The sequence below is a fragment of the Orcinus orca genome, chromosome 15 (assembly GCF_937001465.1).
Source record: "Orcinus orca chromosome 15, mOrcOrc1.1, whole genome shotgun sequence".
NCBI lineage: Eukaryota > Metazoa > Chordata > Mammalia > Artiodactyla > Delphinidae > Orcinus > Orcinus orca.
In genome coordinates, this window is record NC_064573.1 from 62,149,699 (window position 1) to 62,165,780 (window position 16,082).

At 51.9% G+C, this 16,082-nt stretch overlaps 2 protein-coding genes across 4 annotated transcripts in view; one reads left to right on the top strand and one right to left on the bottom strand.

Moving 5' to 3' along the window:
* LDLRAD4 (low density lipoprotein receptor class A domain containing 4) overlaps positions 1 to 16,082 on the top strand; it is a 304,079-nt gene that overhangs the window by 284,271 nt on the left and 3,726 nt on the right. The window contains 1 exon segment of the mRNA XM_012535261.3: positions 7,046 to 7,197. Coding sequence (XP_012390715.2) covers positions 7,046 to 7,197 — 152 coding nt within the window.
* Positions 15,300 to 16,082, bottom strand: part of FAM210A (family with sequence similarity 210 member A) — a 53,401-nt gene continuing 52,618 nt past the window's right edge. For all 3 annotated transcript variants that reach the window (XR_007471628.1, XR_007471627.1, XR_007471623.1), the window contains exon 8: positions 15,300 to 15,991. The gene's annotated coding sequence lies outside the window, so the exon portion shown is untranslated. The remainder of the gene's footprint in view (positions 15,992 to 16,082) is intronic.

A 16,082-nucleotide genomic window follows, 5' to 3' on the forward strand; every position in this document is an offset into this window, starting at 1 on the left:
TGAGCAGCACGGAATTTGTCAGCGAGGGTTTGGTGGAGTGCGGTTCTGTGCCAACACTGTCCAGAGCAGGTGGCATTTCTTCCTCGCTTTGTCTGTCACAAGCCCTGAGGTGTGCTGCCTGCCAGGGACCCCGCAACAGAGCGCCATGTGTCCCAGGGTCACTCCATGCTGGCGCTGGGCCGGGGCTGCAAGTCCGCTCTTAAGGGGCCGTGAGGGGGCGTCTGAAGGAAGCAGAAGCCAGGGTGGCACCGTAGCTGGGGTTTATGGGGGTGGCTCTTTGCCCCTTGTGTTGTTCTACTTGTCGTAGGATGGATGAGAATAGCCAGCCCACCCCAAGGAAAAGAAAATTCAAAGTATGGAATATAATCATCCTGATGATGGCTCTTAACTGTTTTGCCTTCTGAACTTCAAACTGTGAAGTTATTCATATAACACAGGCTGAATTTCCCTCCTTGACCACAGTGTATAATGAGTGTGAATTTTCATTCAGCCGCTAAAGTCTCCAAGAGTATTTTTATACTGAGTTCACAGACTTGAGGCAATTTTAGTCTGTAGACTCCACCCCCTGCTCCCACAGTCTTCCTGCCCCCCACTGCCCCATGTCTATAGGATCTGGGAAAGAATTCACTGGCCTTTAGGAACATCTAGCACTTTACAAGTGTCACAGAGCCGTAAGAGTAAGACACCCCAAGGCTGTCATCACCACACCCATGCCCAGGGGGACAGGGCACAGTTCCTGTGCCCCAGTGGACACGGGGGCCTGGGAGAAGCCACCTGGAGGGTAGCCCTGGGGTCTCCACGTCCCTGTAGGTTCCAGCACTTGGGGGAGCGATGGGGGTGCTGCCATGGGGGGTGGGAACAGCAACCCCAGGCCTTGTGACGTCACCATGTTTTGTGTGATGCCTCCTCTGAGTGAGGCCGAGGTGTCCGCCTGCCCCCCGCCCCATTATCAGGGCTGTAAGGGCATAAACTATACATCTGGGGCTTCAGAGTAGTTAACTGTTGAGAAGAGGGCGTGTGTGGAGGATGATGCGTTCATTGGGGGACAGGCCTCGTGGAATGGGGGGTCCACCCTCCCGAAAGCAGAAGCGAGTGTCGTGTTGGGAGCCTCAGGCAGCAGAGCCAGGCCCCGCGTTCTTTAAAAATAGCTCAGACACTCGTGCCTCTGGCAGAGTCAGCCCAGCTTCTCCCTGGACGATGTGCTTCTCTTGCTGCTGGAATTCTCCGCGCAGCCTGGAGTTTCTTGGAGACGTCTCCATAAAAATAGGGAGATGCCATCATCACCTTGTCCCTGTCACTGTGAGAGATGAAATCAGGGTCTGAGATGTCTTCCTGTGAACTTGAGACGCGATGCTGTAAAACCCCTGGTTGGGTGGCAGTGACTCATCACTACAGCATCATCAGCCTACAGCCCCTGGAAAGCAGGGGGCGTAAACATTTGACTTTGGTCTAAAAGTCTTCCCTTCATGGCCTGCTTTTTGGTGTCCTTCTGCTGATGTCGGTAGTTGTTGTAATCAAGAACTGCCCAGTGGGCTGTGTCCAGACTCCATTTTGAAAATTTGGAAACCCTGAGGGATCCTATTATTTTCTCAGAATGCTATGGTTCCTGTATACTTGTTTTAATAGTTCTTCCAGAATTCATTCTTTTCTTCTCCTGGCCTCCCCACCCTTCCTTTCCGTGTACCCCCATTGCACATCCCTTCCCCCGCCACATCCTGCGGGGCCGGGGTGCGGGCGGACAGGGCGGGAGAGGCAGCAGGGCCCCACCTGCCACACTTCTGTGTCACCCGGGCCCAGGGCTGGGTGCCCCCTTGGTTCTCGGGAAGCCGTGGTGGGCTCGAGTCTGTCCCATGGGTGCAGCTCTTCAGGGCCTGTTGGGAGTTCCCCGGGGGGCAGGTGACAGGCCTCACCGCACCTTCTGCAGCGCTGTGCACAGCCGGCACCCTGGGCCTCCCGGGCTGGGGGGAAATTGGGGAGAAATGAATGCGGTGTGAGGTGGCGGGGGTGTGTGTGCGCCCGCGTGGGGAAACTGCTCCTGAGGAGGGCGGTGGTCTCAGAGGACGCGGGGAGCCCTGACTGCAGTGCAGGGAGTGGCTGGGCTTCGGGCCCCAGAAGCCCCGCGACGTCTGTGGTTGAGACCAGAAGTGAGAAATCTGGAGACGGACACCGTGACGAACAGGTGTGCTGAATTTCATCCGATTCTTGCATTCAAAAGTGGGGAATGCAGGGCTTTGTTTTTGTTTTTTAATGTGAAGCTTCTTCTGCTTGTTCTGTGGAAGTTATTTTCTTGAGAAGGTGTAAAATCAGGCCGTTGGCGACAGAGCCACATCCGGGGGGCTGGTAAACACTTTGGGGCTGAGTGCCTCTGAGCCGTCTCCACAGCGGGGTGGCGGGAGGGGGAGGGGGGCTCAGGAATCGTGAAGGAAGAGGGGACAGGAGTCACTCATCTGTCACTGTTACTACAGAATGTATGCGGGGGTAGCAGCTGGCTTTGGGGGTCTCTGAGCCCTTCCAACCTACCATCCCAGCTTCAGATGTCCTGCCATGTGTGGTCTTTACGTAGTTCGCCTTTTATGAGGTGTTTTTGGTAGGATGTTCCTGCTTAAAGTGAAGGAGGCCGTGGAAGGACAGGGGTGCCCACACACCCCCTGCTAAGCTCGGAGGGGCTGTTGGTAGCACAGGACCTGGGTCTGGATGACACCGTGCTTCTCCCCAGGAACCGTCTCTGTTTCCTCCAGTTTTCACTCTGGACCACTCTTGGGGGGGAGGGAGGGGGAGTATGTGTGGCCCCAAAGAGAGTAAAGCCTCGCACTTTCCAGTCGTTAGCGTTTGAAAAAGCAGTCTGTTTTCATGGGCTGGTTCACCCAGAGTTCAAAGTGAAGGGCTTCTGTCACCCAGGGCTGCCGGCCTCAGCTAGTGGCGCCCTGGGGGCCGGTTCCTGCCATCCTGTGCCCGGGCTCCCAGGAGCTGCTCTGAGTACATCTCGAGTCCCGGCGTTAGCATTTGTACTAGAGGGCCTGTCATCAGTCCATGTGGACCACCCGTCCTCCAACTGTGGCCACAGGACCCCCAGGAACCCCAAGACCCTCCCAGGGGTCAGTGAGGCAGGACCTCCTCCTTGTACCTCAGCCACATGTCCCGCCGCTGCAGGTGAAGCAGAGGGGAGGCCACTGGGAGTAAAGAGGTGAGCACTGTGTAAAGTGTGGCAACGGGAAGTTATTTTGTTACATGTGTTAACATGTGGTGAGTTTATTTTTTAATGAATAAATATTTAACATCTTCAAGTTTTAATTTCAAATACGGTAAAGACTGGTAGACGTCATCCACACAGAGCTCTTTGGGGTAATTGGTCATGTTGGGGTACAGAGCAGCCCTGGGACCAAAGCCCTTGAGGGCGGCTGATCTCAGAGCAGGAGGGAGGGCCTGGGGAGGAAGCTCTGCCAGTCTGGACACGTGGGGGCGGGGGGACACTTCTGGTGCTGGCGCCTCAGCAGGGACGCAGCAGGGCCCAGGGCACAGGGCACGCCGACCACAGCCTGAGAGCAGGTGGTTCCCTTTGAAAGAAAGGTGGGAGCTTCTATACAGTTTCCCACAGCTGAAGTCTGTCTTACCCTTGTTTGTGCTGAACTTTTTAGTTTGATATTAGATCAGAAGATTCATGCCTATCAGACAACATAAAGGGTTCTACATGCTGTCTCAGACCAGAAGAAATAAAATCCAGAGCAAGTAAAGATCTGAACAGAAAAATCTTAGAAGAAAAATATTTTTAGAATACTGGAGAGAAGACCTTCCTAATCAATGGGAAGCTTAGAAGCCATAAAGGAAAAAGATTGCGACAATATTTGATGACATAAAAATAAAAAAAATTTATATCATCTACAGAGAAACGCACACCAAAGTTTAAAGAAGTGACAGACCAGGAGAAAATATTTGCAACGCATGTAGCAGATAAAGATTTATAGCCATAATATGTAAAGACTGCTTACAAATAAAATAAATGAGAAAACTACAAATAAACTAATATAAACTAATATTATGAAAAAGAAAAATACAAATTTACCAGTAATCATAGGGAAAGATCACAATCACTAGTAACCAGGGAAATACAAATTAAAACAAGGTACGTGTTTTTGCCCATCAGATTAGTACACGTGGAAAGGACCGAGGGTCTGGGGCCATGAGGCAGGAGACACCCTGCCCTCTCCTTGACAAGAGGAGCATTTACAAGGTTGTATCAGTCTTTGGAATTTTTTCATAGGGATGCTTACAAATGTGGGTCACACACAATCTTTTGGTCACGGTAGAAAAAAAAACAAAACCCAACCACCTAACACCCATCGCTTGGAGAATGCAAGTCCCAGTGTTCTGTGTTTAGGAACTGGCAGCACCACAGGGGAATGATGTTGGTTCACGTATTTTCTTGTTTAAAGGTGTCTGTGATGTATTGAGTGGAAAAAAGAACAATATATTTGTACAGTGATTCCATTCATTAAAAAGAAGAAAGCCCTTATTCAACAGGCAACACACAGATACACACAACGGGTGAATTGTGCCCCGGACGGTGTGGGTGCGGGGGTCGCAGTGAGAGCTGCTGGCCTGTGCAGGGGAACTTATACATTATACACTATTTCCATCTATGTTCTTTGAATTTTAAAGAAGTCTTCATTATTTTTATAATAAAAATGCTTTTCAAATGAAACACATATATACCCCCAAATGTGCATAGAATTACGAAAATGTAATTTGATTGTTTTGCTGCAAATGGTCATCTGCATAGCCTTCCATATTCAGGAAAAGATGACCTAGAATGACATCCTCCCAGTGAAGAATTAACACGCAAAGATGTGTGCGGGGCCCCTCGTCGTAATCGTCATCCAAAAAGCAAAGCAGTTTTCTTAAGAAGAGGAAACATTTGTCAATTCAGGGCACGATTTAACCTGAAAGGCAAGTTTTGAATACTCTGCTGTTCATTCACAAAATAAAAATAAAAGTTGGTAAAACAAAGCATTATTTTGGGTTTAGTCTTCATGCTGCATTAGTCGCCCTTGACTCCCTGCTTCCTATCTGCTTGTCCCTGGAGCAGGGGTCCGTGGGTTGGTGGCTCACCCTCCACTCATCTCCTGAGATGCCCCCTTGTGCTTGGCAGCCAGGGTGGGCCTCACCCCTGCCTGCGGGAGCCGTCCTCTAGGTGGGCACCTGTGCAGTGGGCTCCAGAGCCTGTCCTCAGTCCACCTCTTCATGATGACGCTGGGCCCACCCATGCCTGATGCCAGGAACACAAGGTGATGGAGGCAGGTCCCTCATCGCTTACGCACACAGTCTCATCCTGTGTCGCCGATGACGAGGTTTGGGGTCCAGATGCGTGGGCACCTTGTGACACAGGGTGTCCTGGACACGGGACAGTTGTCTGCAAAGGCAGGGGGTTGTGAAGACGTGTTTCTCCCTCACAGGTGTGTCACACACCCCATAGCACATGAGGATAAACGAGGTCACGCTGGTATCTGTACTCCAGCTGCAAAGTCCCAGCCTAGACCCTCCGACAGAGAGTGATTTCAGTTTCCAGGAGACTCCACCTTGAAGATTCTGATCGTCCCTGGGAGGTACTTGGGTGGCTCCCTGGGGGCTCCCTCCCCAGAGGAAGTACAAGCGCAATCTCCTGCCCATCAGTCACGAGGCCTCTGGGCGTCCAGAGCAGAAAACTATGGTGGGGAGCCCAACGTGTGGGCCCAGCGGCCCCGCCCCTCCTGCTGCTAGGGCTTTGCCTCCTGCACCTGCTCAGCCTCCAGCCAGGGGTGCGTCCAGCACACCCGCCTGGGCCCTGCTGCTCCCCACGGGGGGCTGTGGGGTCCTCAGGCCTCACACTCATCATCTGTTCTGCAGCGCACCCCCTCCCCTGCCTGGGGCCACTGGCCTTCCCGCCCGGTCCAGCAGGCATGTTTGTCAGTCTTTGTCCATCAGGTGTGCGGGGTGGAGGGCTGGGGTGGAGGATGGCTCCACAGGACAGGACACAGTGGGATCCAGGAAGACCCTCCCTCTACCCCAACAGGGTGGATGTGGGGCGGCACCCAGCCCCTGCCTGCATTGCGCAGGTGTGAGCCTGCACTTGAGAGCAGTGTACCCACTGGCCGGTGGCCTGAGCCCTGCTGCAGCAAGAGGGTGTGCCGTGCGTGCACATTCGTGTGCCCGTGTCCACACGTGTGTGCGTCCTAGGCAGCACCACTGCAGACAGGGCTGTCCCCCTCTTGCCCTTCCTGCACTGTGCCCACCCCCTGCACAGCCACCTCCGCTCCAAGTGTGGGGAGAACAGGGCAGCACTCGGCCCGGCGGGAGCGGGAAGTCTGGACTGACCTTGGCCCTGGGCTCCGCTTCCCCTGAGAAGCCGAGGGCTGGCACCCTCTCCTCGAACTGCCCGTGAAGGTGCCCAGTGGGGAGCACGTGGTAGCGGTTTAGACAGGCTTCTGTAACGGTGTGGTCAGAACCCAGTGGTGCCACAGGACTGGAGACCATGGGGATGCGTCTCCTCAATCACCTCCCCTGGTGGGGCCTTCTCAGAGCGGAGCTGGGGCTCTTTGTCAGCGTGTTTTCCCTCCAGTGTGCTACACGGCCCCTGCGTGGAGGTGCTTTGGGAATCATACTTTCCACCCCCCTGGGGGTTGGGGGATCTGGCAGGGATGGGGCCCCAGAGCTTCTTGTGTCCCAGGAGATGGCACCCAGGAGCTGCCTGCCCTGGGGAAGGTCCCTGTGTGGTGGCTGCCCATGCTGTGCACACGGGGCTGGACCTGGTGTCCTGTGTGACGCCGGCCCATCACAGCGCAGGCCTTCGGGAGGTCCCATGGGGCCAGTGGGACACGCTCGACCAGGCCCTTCTCAGGACAGAACCGCAAAGATGAGGTCTGTCTGTGCAGCTGGGCCTCCCTCCATCATCTGCTAGCCACACAGTGGGGTTCTCGGGCAGCAGGCCTGGGGGAAGTCGTTTCTGTCCCAGGAGGGTCTGGGGAGCAGGGTGGCCCTGGGCCTGGCTGACGCACTCTCCTCTTCGTCACAGCGGAGCTGGAGTTCGCCCAGGTGGTCGTCGTGGTGGTGGTGGTCACGGTGATGGTCGTGGTTGTCGTCTGCCTGCTGAACCACTACAGAGTCTCCACCCGGTCCTTTATCCACCACCCGGGGCAGGGCCGGAGGCAGGACCGGCCGCAGCCGGTAAGTGTGGGCTGAGCGGGGCCGGGAGCCTGGGTGCAGGATGGCCCTGGGCTCAGCATGTGAATCCCACACACAGAAAGCCCAGTCCGGGGGCCCGACCGTGAAGCCAGTCCCCCACCCCCACCCCCCAACACAGTTACCACTGCCTGGACGGCAGTCAGCACACTCATTTCTCCTGCTCTGAACTCTATGGACCGTGCAGTCCCTGCCCTTCCACATCTGGCTTCCTTCCCTCAGTGTCATACGTGTGAATTCCATCCATGCTGGGACATGGCCTAGGGTCAGCGACGCATCCTGCATCCCCACCTACGCCCATGAGACGGGGGCTCAGCGGGGCAGGACAGGGAGGGGGTTGGACCCTCTGGGGTACAAGGGTGGGCAGGTTGTGTGGGCCTCACAGAACAGCAAGGCTCTTCAGGTTGGTTTTTTAAAAAAAAATTCCTAGCTACTTCCTGCCCTGAATCACCACCCTCTTCTGGGAAATAAAACACTGATATTCAGCTAAACTGCTCTATGATCTAACACAGGAGCCCAGGGGCCATGGAAGGTTCAGGTCCAAGCTGGCTTTGCTGTCTGTGGTTCCAGTGGCTGTCAGTGAGAGCTTGGGGACACTGAGTTTAAACAATTATATATTCTTGGCTTCTGTGGTGGATGGAGGAGGCTGAATCCCCAAGCATGTTGGGACCAGGGCTGCCTGGTGACTGGCCTAGGGAGGCTGCCCTGAGTGTGGGGGCAGCTGTCCTGGGGTGACCCCCTCACACTTCATCGGGGCCAGAATCGCTCGGCCAGCCTTCGGGTCTGCTGTCCCCATGGGTAGAGCTGAGGTTTGCCCAGTGTCCTGTGTCCATGGCGGGCAGAGCTGGGGGGAAGGGTGAGGCTGCTGTGTGCCGCCCCCAGACCCACAGGGCCGAGATGGGTGCTGGGGGCTGCAGCTCAGCCCTGAGGAAGACGCTCTCTCCCTCTGGCTTCCCCTCATCCTCCGCCGTCCCCTCCCTGCTGTTTCCTCCGTGCGGCCCGGCCCGTGCAGGGCAGGTGTATCCCGAGGCTTGGGTTTTCCTTCTGATAAAATGGGAGTGTGGATACTGCTCACCGAGGTTTCACAAACTCATGATGTACTTTTACACGGTGACCAGAGACAGTTTAGGCGCAGGCCGGACCTCCATTTCATGTCTAGTCCAGAGGAGAAGCCTCACTCTCCTGGACAGGGACATAGATCCAGATCCCAGGAGCACTGGGGGTCACTGCCTGGGAACGTGCCCCCCACCGGGCTGGGCTTCTTGCCTCCTAAGTACCTCCTCCTCCCTCTCGATTTCTAAAAGATGCTGCTTCCCTTCATCACGCTCTGGGAGAGCAGTGTGATCCTTTCTTTCATACTCATTGTTCCTGTCCAGGGGACCTTCGGCGATGCGGGGAGATGTTTTTGGCTGTCATAGCTTGGGGACGGTGTTGCAGGGATGCTCTGAACGTCCTCAGCTTATGGGGCGGCCCTGCCCTCCTCCCCGGGGGCCCTTCAGCGTGAGACGGGGATGCTGTTAATACACGTGGATCTCATGGCAGGCTCAGGGGCGTCAGCAGAGTGAAGAGAGCCCTTGCTGACAGCTCGGTGGGGGTGGGAGGTGTCCACAGGGAACCTGCCCCATCAGACGGTTTTGGTCTGGGCTGTGTCTTCCTTTGCTCACTGTCAATCAGTGGATATGAGCCTGGCACCCACCAGACAAGGAAGAAATGATGCAGCCTCTCCCCATCAGCAGCGCCCACCTGGCTTGGTGGTATTTTCTCAATCTCAGGGGAGGCCAAGGGGTCTCCAGGGGCCATTTGTGTGTGGGGAGGGGTGTACATCAGGAGGCCGTAAACCGTAGAAGGGTGTGGGGTGGAGCAGCTTCAAGGTGCCCTTCTGGGTGGCCCCCTGCCCCGCTCCCAGCATCCAACCAGCCTCCTCCCGAGGGGCTTAGAGGGGCAGGCTGCCCGTGGCCTCGTGTGGTTTGTGCTCTCCTAGGGAGAAGGTGGCCGAGGCTGGAGGTGCCTGGGGTCGCCGTTGTCAAGGTGGTTCCATGTCTGCTGTCAGAGCATCCCAGGAGCTGCTGTGCCTGCTGTTTGGCAGCTGGTGGGTGTGGGGTGCCCCCTGCCGGCCTCACCGTGGATGAGCATCCATGGCTCTGAGCCTGTGCGTTGCTGGGACACCCACACTTCTGGGGGCCTTTTGGCCCGTTTGTTCCAGAACTGTGTGAGGTCTCCACGACCATGTCAGTAAAAAGTGTGTTTATTTTAAACTGCTGTGAGAAGGGCTGGGCATCTAATTTGTCAGCTTCTAGGTGATCTGGCTTAACACTATTGGTTAAGGTTACTTTTATGTATTTCCTATGGAAGACTTGATAGTCAAGATGGAAAAATATAGGACAGTAATTGGGATTTTTTTTTTTTTTTTTTTTGGCTGTGTCAGGTCTCAGTTGCAGCACACAGGGATCTTCGTTGCGGCACGCGGGCTTCTCTAGTTGTGACACGTGGGCTCTAGAGTACGCGGGCTCTATAGTTGTGGCGCACTGGCTTAGTTGCCCCACAGCATGTGGGATCTTAGTTCCCCGTCCAGGGATCGAACCCATGTTCCCTGTGTTGGAAGGCGGATTCTTAACCACTGGACCACCAGGGAAGTCCCTGGCCTTTGTTCTTGAGAAAGAGGCTGAACATGTAGATGTTCTGATGTGGTTGAGGAAACATGACTCCCTCTCTGCACTAATGGGCTTTCCCTGGTTCCCAGGGAGAGTCCTCTGGAAAAAGGTGGGTTGGACCAGTTGCCCCTTTGGGCCCAGCTTGCTCTGATTCGGGGGGTTTGCTTTGTGCAGTCACAGCCCCTTCCTCACGTGGCCCCTTGCCACCTCCATTGCCTGTGGGCGGACACACTTCTGTGCCAAGGGAGGGACGGATGGAGTCTGTGTTGGCCGAGGCCAGTCGGCCTGCATCACCACAGCGTCCCTGAGACGCCATTCCAGGGGAGCAGGGCGATGGGATGGACCGGCCCTGAATTTGGTGGAAGCAGCCACTTCTGGATGAAAATGAAAAAGAGTGATCCGCTTCAGTTAAGTTACGACAAAAGTAAATGCTTAAATAGTGGCAGCAGCAGTGAGTGGGTTTGTGATAAAAAGCCGTACGTGTTCTTTCTGAGGGAGCCTGCCTTAGTGTTTAGAGCCTGGCTTATGTGAGTTCGGCACTTTGAGACTGTCTAGGTTTCTTTTCATCATCTTAGACCACCAAGTAATAGGAAAACAATAAAAGGGCATAAATATTCCAGACACAGCCCTGAGAGATGTTCACACACGTCGCTGGAGCCTTTCTTTCCCAAGCCAGGGGAGGCCCGCATGGCCTTTTCTGACAGCCTTGCCTGTAGGCCACCCCGCAGGGCCCACCAACCTGCCTGGACAGCAGGCAAGGCGGAGGTGGCCGCCCATCTACTAGGAACAGCAGAAGGATGGGAACGTTTTACTTAGTTTGAATCATATAAAATTGTGGGTGTTCAGCCATTTTGACCTATAAAAGCAGCAATTTCAATTTTAAAAATCAACAAAAGGAGTCACATCAGGCATTTTTCTTCATGACCAAATGCTACAGGAATTAAATCAATTGTAAAAGTGCGGTGCCCGGTGCCCGGCCTCCCTGGAGCCAGAGCAGCGCCTGGCGGGCAGTGGGTGCACCAGCCCCGTGGGGAGGGACGGGTCTGTGGTGCAGAAACTCAGGTGTGGGGGAAGTCCAGGCCCAAAGACCCTCCCTGCAGATGGCCAGACCTGGGCGAGGGTGTGGCCAGTGTGTGTGTGGTTCCCCCCGCAGGGTGTTTTGACAAAACTTGATCCAACTTGAAAAAACTGGGAGATTTCACGTAAAAATAGAAATTTACATCTTTCCTTGAAAAGTGAGCATATCAGCCACACTGGCCTGTATTCCTGCTTGGCTCCCCCAGGCCAGGGCTGCCAAGCAGCCTGTGCTCACTTTCCGCTGTGGTCCCAGCCCCTGCACGGGCCTCAGAGGTGGGCCGGTTTGCACAGAGGTGATTGTTTTTGGAGCAAACATTCTTCTGCATTCATGCCTCTACCACAAAGGTGAAAACAGATGGACCAAGGGGGCCACTGGCTTCCGAAAAATGGGGAAACTTCTTTGTGGAAGTAAAGATCATTCCTATGAGATGAGTGGTTCGGCCAGGTGAGGTGAGTCTGGGTCACAGGACGGTGTGTCCCGGGCCTGCTGACCAGTCCCACGCTCGGAGCAGGGCCCTCCTCTCTGACGGGGTCTGGGCTCCTCTCCACTGGCCCGGACGCCTTGCGAACCAGGGCCGGCAGTTCCGTGCAGGTGTGTCCTGGGGCCCCACACAGCTCACTCCCACTGTGGCTGAGAGCCCGGCAACTGCGCACCTGCCTAGTCTCATTTCTACCTACTTCAGCCTGTGTTAGGAAAGCATTTCTAAAACGATAGGAAGGAACCATTTTCAGGAAGGTGCAAAAAATGAGCTGAGGGCCTGCCTGATAATGCAGGTGGAGCAGGCGAGTCTGTGACAGTCTGAGTGTAGCAGCGGCTGGTCCAGGGCGCAGGCTCCCTGCGAGCAGGTGGATTCTTGCTGCACTGTGAGACTGGGGGGGTTGCTGCCCACCTTGTTTCATGAGCATTTCCAAGTGTCCAGAGGCCACGGGCAGCAGGTCAGGCCTCCTTTAAGCATCAAGCATGGGATCCTACTGTCTACCTCCTGTTTGTCTCAGCAGGAGCGGGGCGTTTGCAGACTGGCCATTTAAAAGGTTTTACCCTTGAAGCATTAGAAGATAAACAATTTTAACAGCTTGAAAGATTCAACACGCTTTCATAATAAAAACATTCAACAAACTAAGATAAAAAGAAACTACCTCAACATAATAAAGGTCATCTATGAAAAGCCCACAGCGAACATCATAGTCAATGGTGAAAGACTGAAAGCTTTCCCTCTCAGATCAGGAAAAAGGCAAGGATGCAGGCATACTTTCACCACTTCTGTCTAACATAGTATTTATTATAAGTTTTAGCTAGAGCAACAAGGCAAGAAAAGGTATTCAGTTAGAAAGGAAAAAAAGTAAAATTATCTCTCTTTGTAGATGACATGATCTTATGTGTAGAAAATCCTAAACATTCCAATTAACTAATAAACACACAAAAAGCTCCACTAGAACTAATAAATTCAGCAAAGTTGCAGGACACAAAGTCAGCCCCCTAAAATCAGTTGCATTTCTTTACACTTACAATGATCAATCCAAAAAGAAATTAAGAAAACAGTTCAATTTATAATAGTATCAAATAGAATAAAATACTCAGGAGTAAACTTAACCAAGGATATGAAGGGTTTGTACACTGACAACTATACAGCGTTGCTGAAAGAAATTAGACACAAATAAATGGAAGACATCTTGTGTTCAGGGACCTGAAGACTTGATCCTGTTAAGATGTCAGTACTACCCAAAGCAATCTACAAAATCAGTGTAATCCCTGTCAAAATCCCAATGATGTTTTTCTGCAGAAATAGAAAAGCCCATCCTAAAATTCATGTGCTATCACAAGGAACCCCCATCCCCACCTACAGCCAAAATAATATTGAAAAATAACAACAAAGTTGGATGTTTCACACGTCTTGATTTCAAAATTTACTACAACGCTACAATAACAAAGCAGTGTGGTGCCGGCATAAAGACAAACATTTAGACCAACAGGATAGAATAGAGAGCCCAGAAATAAACTCTCCGATGTATGGTCAAATGATTTTCAACAAGGGTGCCAAGACCATTCAAGGAAAAAGGACAATCTTTTAAAAAATGGTGTTGGGAAAACTGGATATTCACTACAAAATGATGACATTGAACCCTTATCTGCTACAATATACAAAAAATTAATTCAAAATGTATCAAAACCTAAATATAAGAACTAAAACTATTAAACTCTTAAACAATAGGGCAAAAGATTCATGACATTGGATTTCGCAATGATATCTTGGATCTGACACTAAAAGCACAAGCAACCAAAGAAAAAAATAGGTAAACTGGACTTCAAAAATTAAAAACTTAAACTTGTCAAAGGACACTATCAAGAGAGTGAAAAGGCAACTCATAGAATGGGAGAAAATATTTGCAAATCAGGTATCTGATAAGGGATTAATATCCAAAAAGTATAAAGAACATTTACAACTCAGCAACAAAATAAGTGAACCTAATTTTAAAATAGGCAAAGGACCTGAGTTGGTATTTCTCCAAGGAAGATATACAGATGGCCAATAAGCACATGAGAAGAGCTCAGATCACTAATTGTGATGGTTAATTTTATGTGTCAACTTGACTGAGCTAAGCAATGTGTCTATGGGAGTAATTCCGGAAGAGATTACCATTTGACTCAGTAGACGGAGTGAAGAATATCTGCCCTCACCAATGTGGGTGAGCATGATCCAACCCCTTGAGGGCCTGAGTAAAAAAAAAAAAAAAACAAAAAATGGAGGAAGGGCAAGTTCTTTCTTTCTCTCTTTTCTTGAGCTGGGATGTCGATTTTCTCCTGCCTTTGGACATCAGAGCTCCTGGTTTTTGGGTCTTCAGAGTCCAAGACATACCAGTGGACACCCCCCCCCCACAGTTCTCAGCCCTTCGTATTTGGACTGAATTATACCACTGGCTTTTCTGGGTCTCCATCTTGCGCAGAGCAGATTGTGGGACTTCTCTGCCTCCAGAAACAGGCAGCCAATTCCTATAATCAATCAATCAATCTCCTATTGGTTCTGTTTCTCTGGAGAACCCTGACTTAATACACTAATCATACACAAATCAAAACCATAGTGAGAGGGGCTTCCCTGGTGGCACTGTGGTTAAGAATCCACCTGCCAATGCAGGGGACACGGGTTCAAGCCCTGGGCCGGGAAGATCCCACATGCCGTGGAGCAACTAAGCCCGTCCACCACAACTACTCAGCCTGCACTCTGGAGCCCGTGAGCCACAACTACTGAAGCCCACGTGCTTAGAGCCCATGCTCCGCAACAAGAGAAGCCACCACAGTGAGAAGCCCGCAAACCGCAACAAAGAGTAGCCCCCGCCCGCCACAACTAGAGAAAGCCCGCGCTTAGCAACAAAGACCCAACTCAGCCAAAAATTAATTTTTTAAAAAAACCATAGATGCCACATCACACCCACTGGAGTGACTATTAGCAAAAAACCAGAAAATAACCAGTGTTGGCAAGGATGTGATGAAATTAGAACCGAAATGGTACCACTGCTATGGAAAACAGTAGTGGTTCCCCCCAACCCCAAATTAAACATAGAATTACCGTATGATCCAGAAATTCTACTTCTGGGTGTATCCTCAAAAGAATGAAAAGCAGAGATTCAAAGAGATATTTATACACCCCTGTTCACAGCAGCATTATTCATGACAGCCAAAAAGGGGAAACCACCAAGATATCTATGAATAACAAAATATGGTATGTACCTGAAATGGAGTATATTAGCCTTAAAAAGGAATGAGATGCTGACACAGGCTGCAACATGGATGAATCTTAAAGACATTATGCTCAGTGAAATAAGGACAGTATTGTATGATTCCACTTAGACAAGGTTCCTAGAATAGTCAGATTCATAGAGACAGAAGGTAGAATGGTGGTCACCAGGGGATGAGGGGAGGAAGGAATGGGGTGTTAGTGTTCAGTGAGTACAGCGTTTTCAGTTTGGGAAGACAAATTCTGGAGATGGATGGGGGTGATGGGTGCATGGCAACGAGGATATACTTAATGCCACAGAACTGTATGCTTTCAAATGATTAAAATAGTAAATGTTATGTATAATTTACCACAACTTTAGAAAAGACAATTTTGATTTTCCACTCACCACCCAGCCCACAGAAAGTGCCAAACAGATTTAAAAGGAAAAACTCCAGTCATTGTGTTCCAGGTCTGCAGACGACACATCTGGATCGTTGGGATCATAAAGACAAGCACTTGGAAGAGCACGTGATTTTTTTATCTTTAATGCAGACGTTTTAGTGTCAGGCAGATTCAACTTATGGGATAATTTTCTGGCCACGTGGCTGTTTACCATTCAGAAGGGGGAAAATACAATGCAGATTCCTTGAGGGTAAAGGAACCTGAAAATGCACATCTTCAAGCCTGTGAGATCCGGAGTTGTCCTGTGTCCCTTTTTCAGAAGATGCAGAATCACTAGAGCCCCTCAGGGTGGCCCAAGGCTTTCGTGGGCCTGGATCTTGGTGGCCATGCTCCCCGGGGCACCCACAGGGGTGTCTTCAGGGCCACCAGGAACGCAAGGGCGCCGGAGGTGCTCTGTGGACGCAATGCGGCATGAGGGAACAGTTCTCACAAGCAAACAGCTACGAAAGACGCAGTGCGTATGGGCCCGCAATAGCGATACTAGCAAGATTTTGTTCCTGTTGCTCAAAACTCTGTGAGCTGCTATCTTATTTCCCAGCTTATTCCGTCGTGGTCAGAGGACCCGGCTTCCTGCGAAGGGTGGTGGGGTGGCTGGGCCCTGGTCTCGCCGGGCTGTTTCTGGTGCACCAGAAGAGGCCAACCTCATGGCCTCCCCTGCGAAGCCTGAGCTCAAGGCAGCCGCCAGCGAGCAGCTGAGTGAGCAGTAGGGGCGGCGGCCGAGGAGCGGGTGCGTGCCCTGCGGAGGCTGTGGTGGTGCAGACCCGTCCCGTGACGATGGCCCCTGAAGAGGAGGGGGTCCCTGCAGAACCACAACATTCCACCTGTGCAAGGCTTGGTGTGGATCTCTTTTAGGCACTTTTCCAGTTTTGCTAATTTCTAGGAAAATAAAGCCATTGAGAATAGTTATTGCCGTTTTCAGAAAACGTGCTACTACCCGTCTTCTGGATCCCTTCCTGCCCGCTTCATT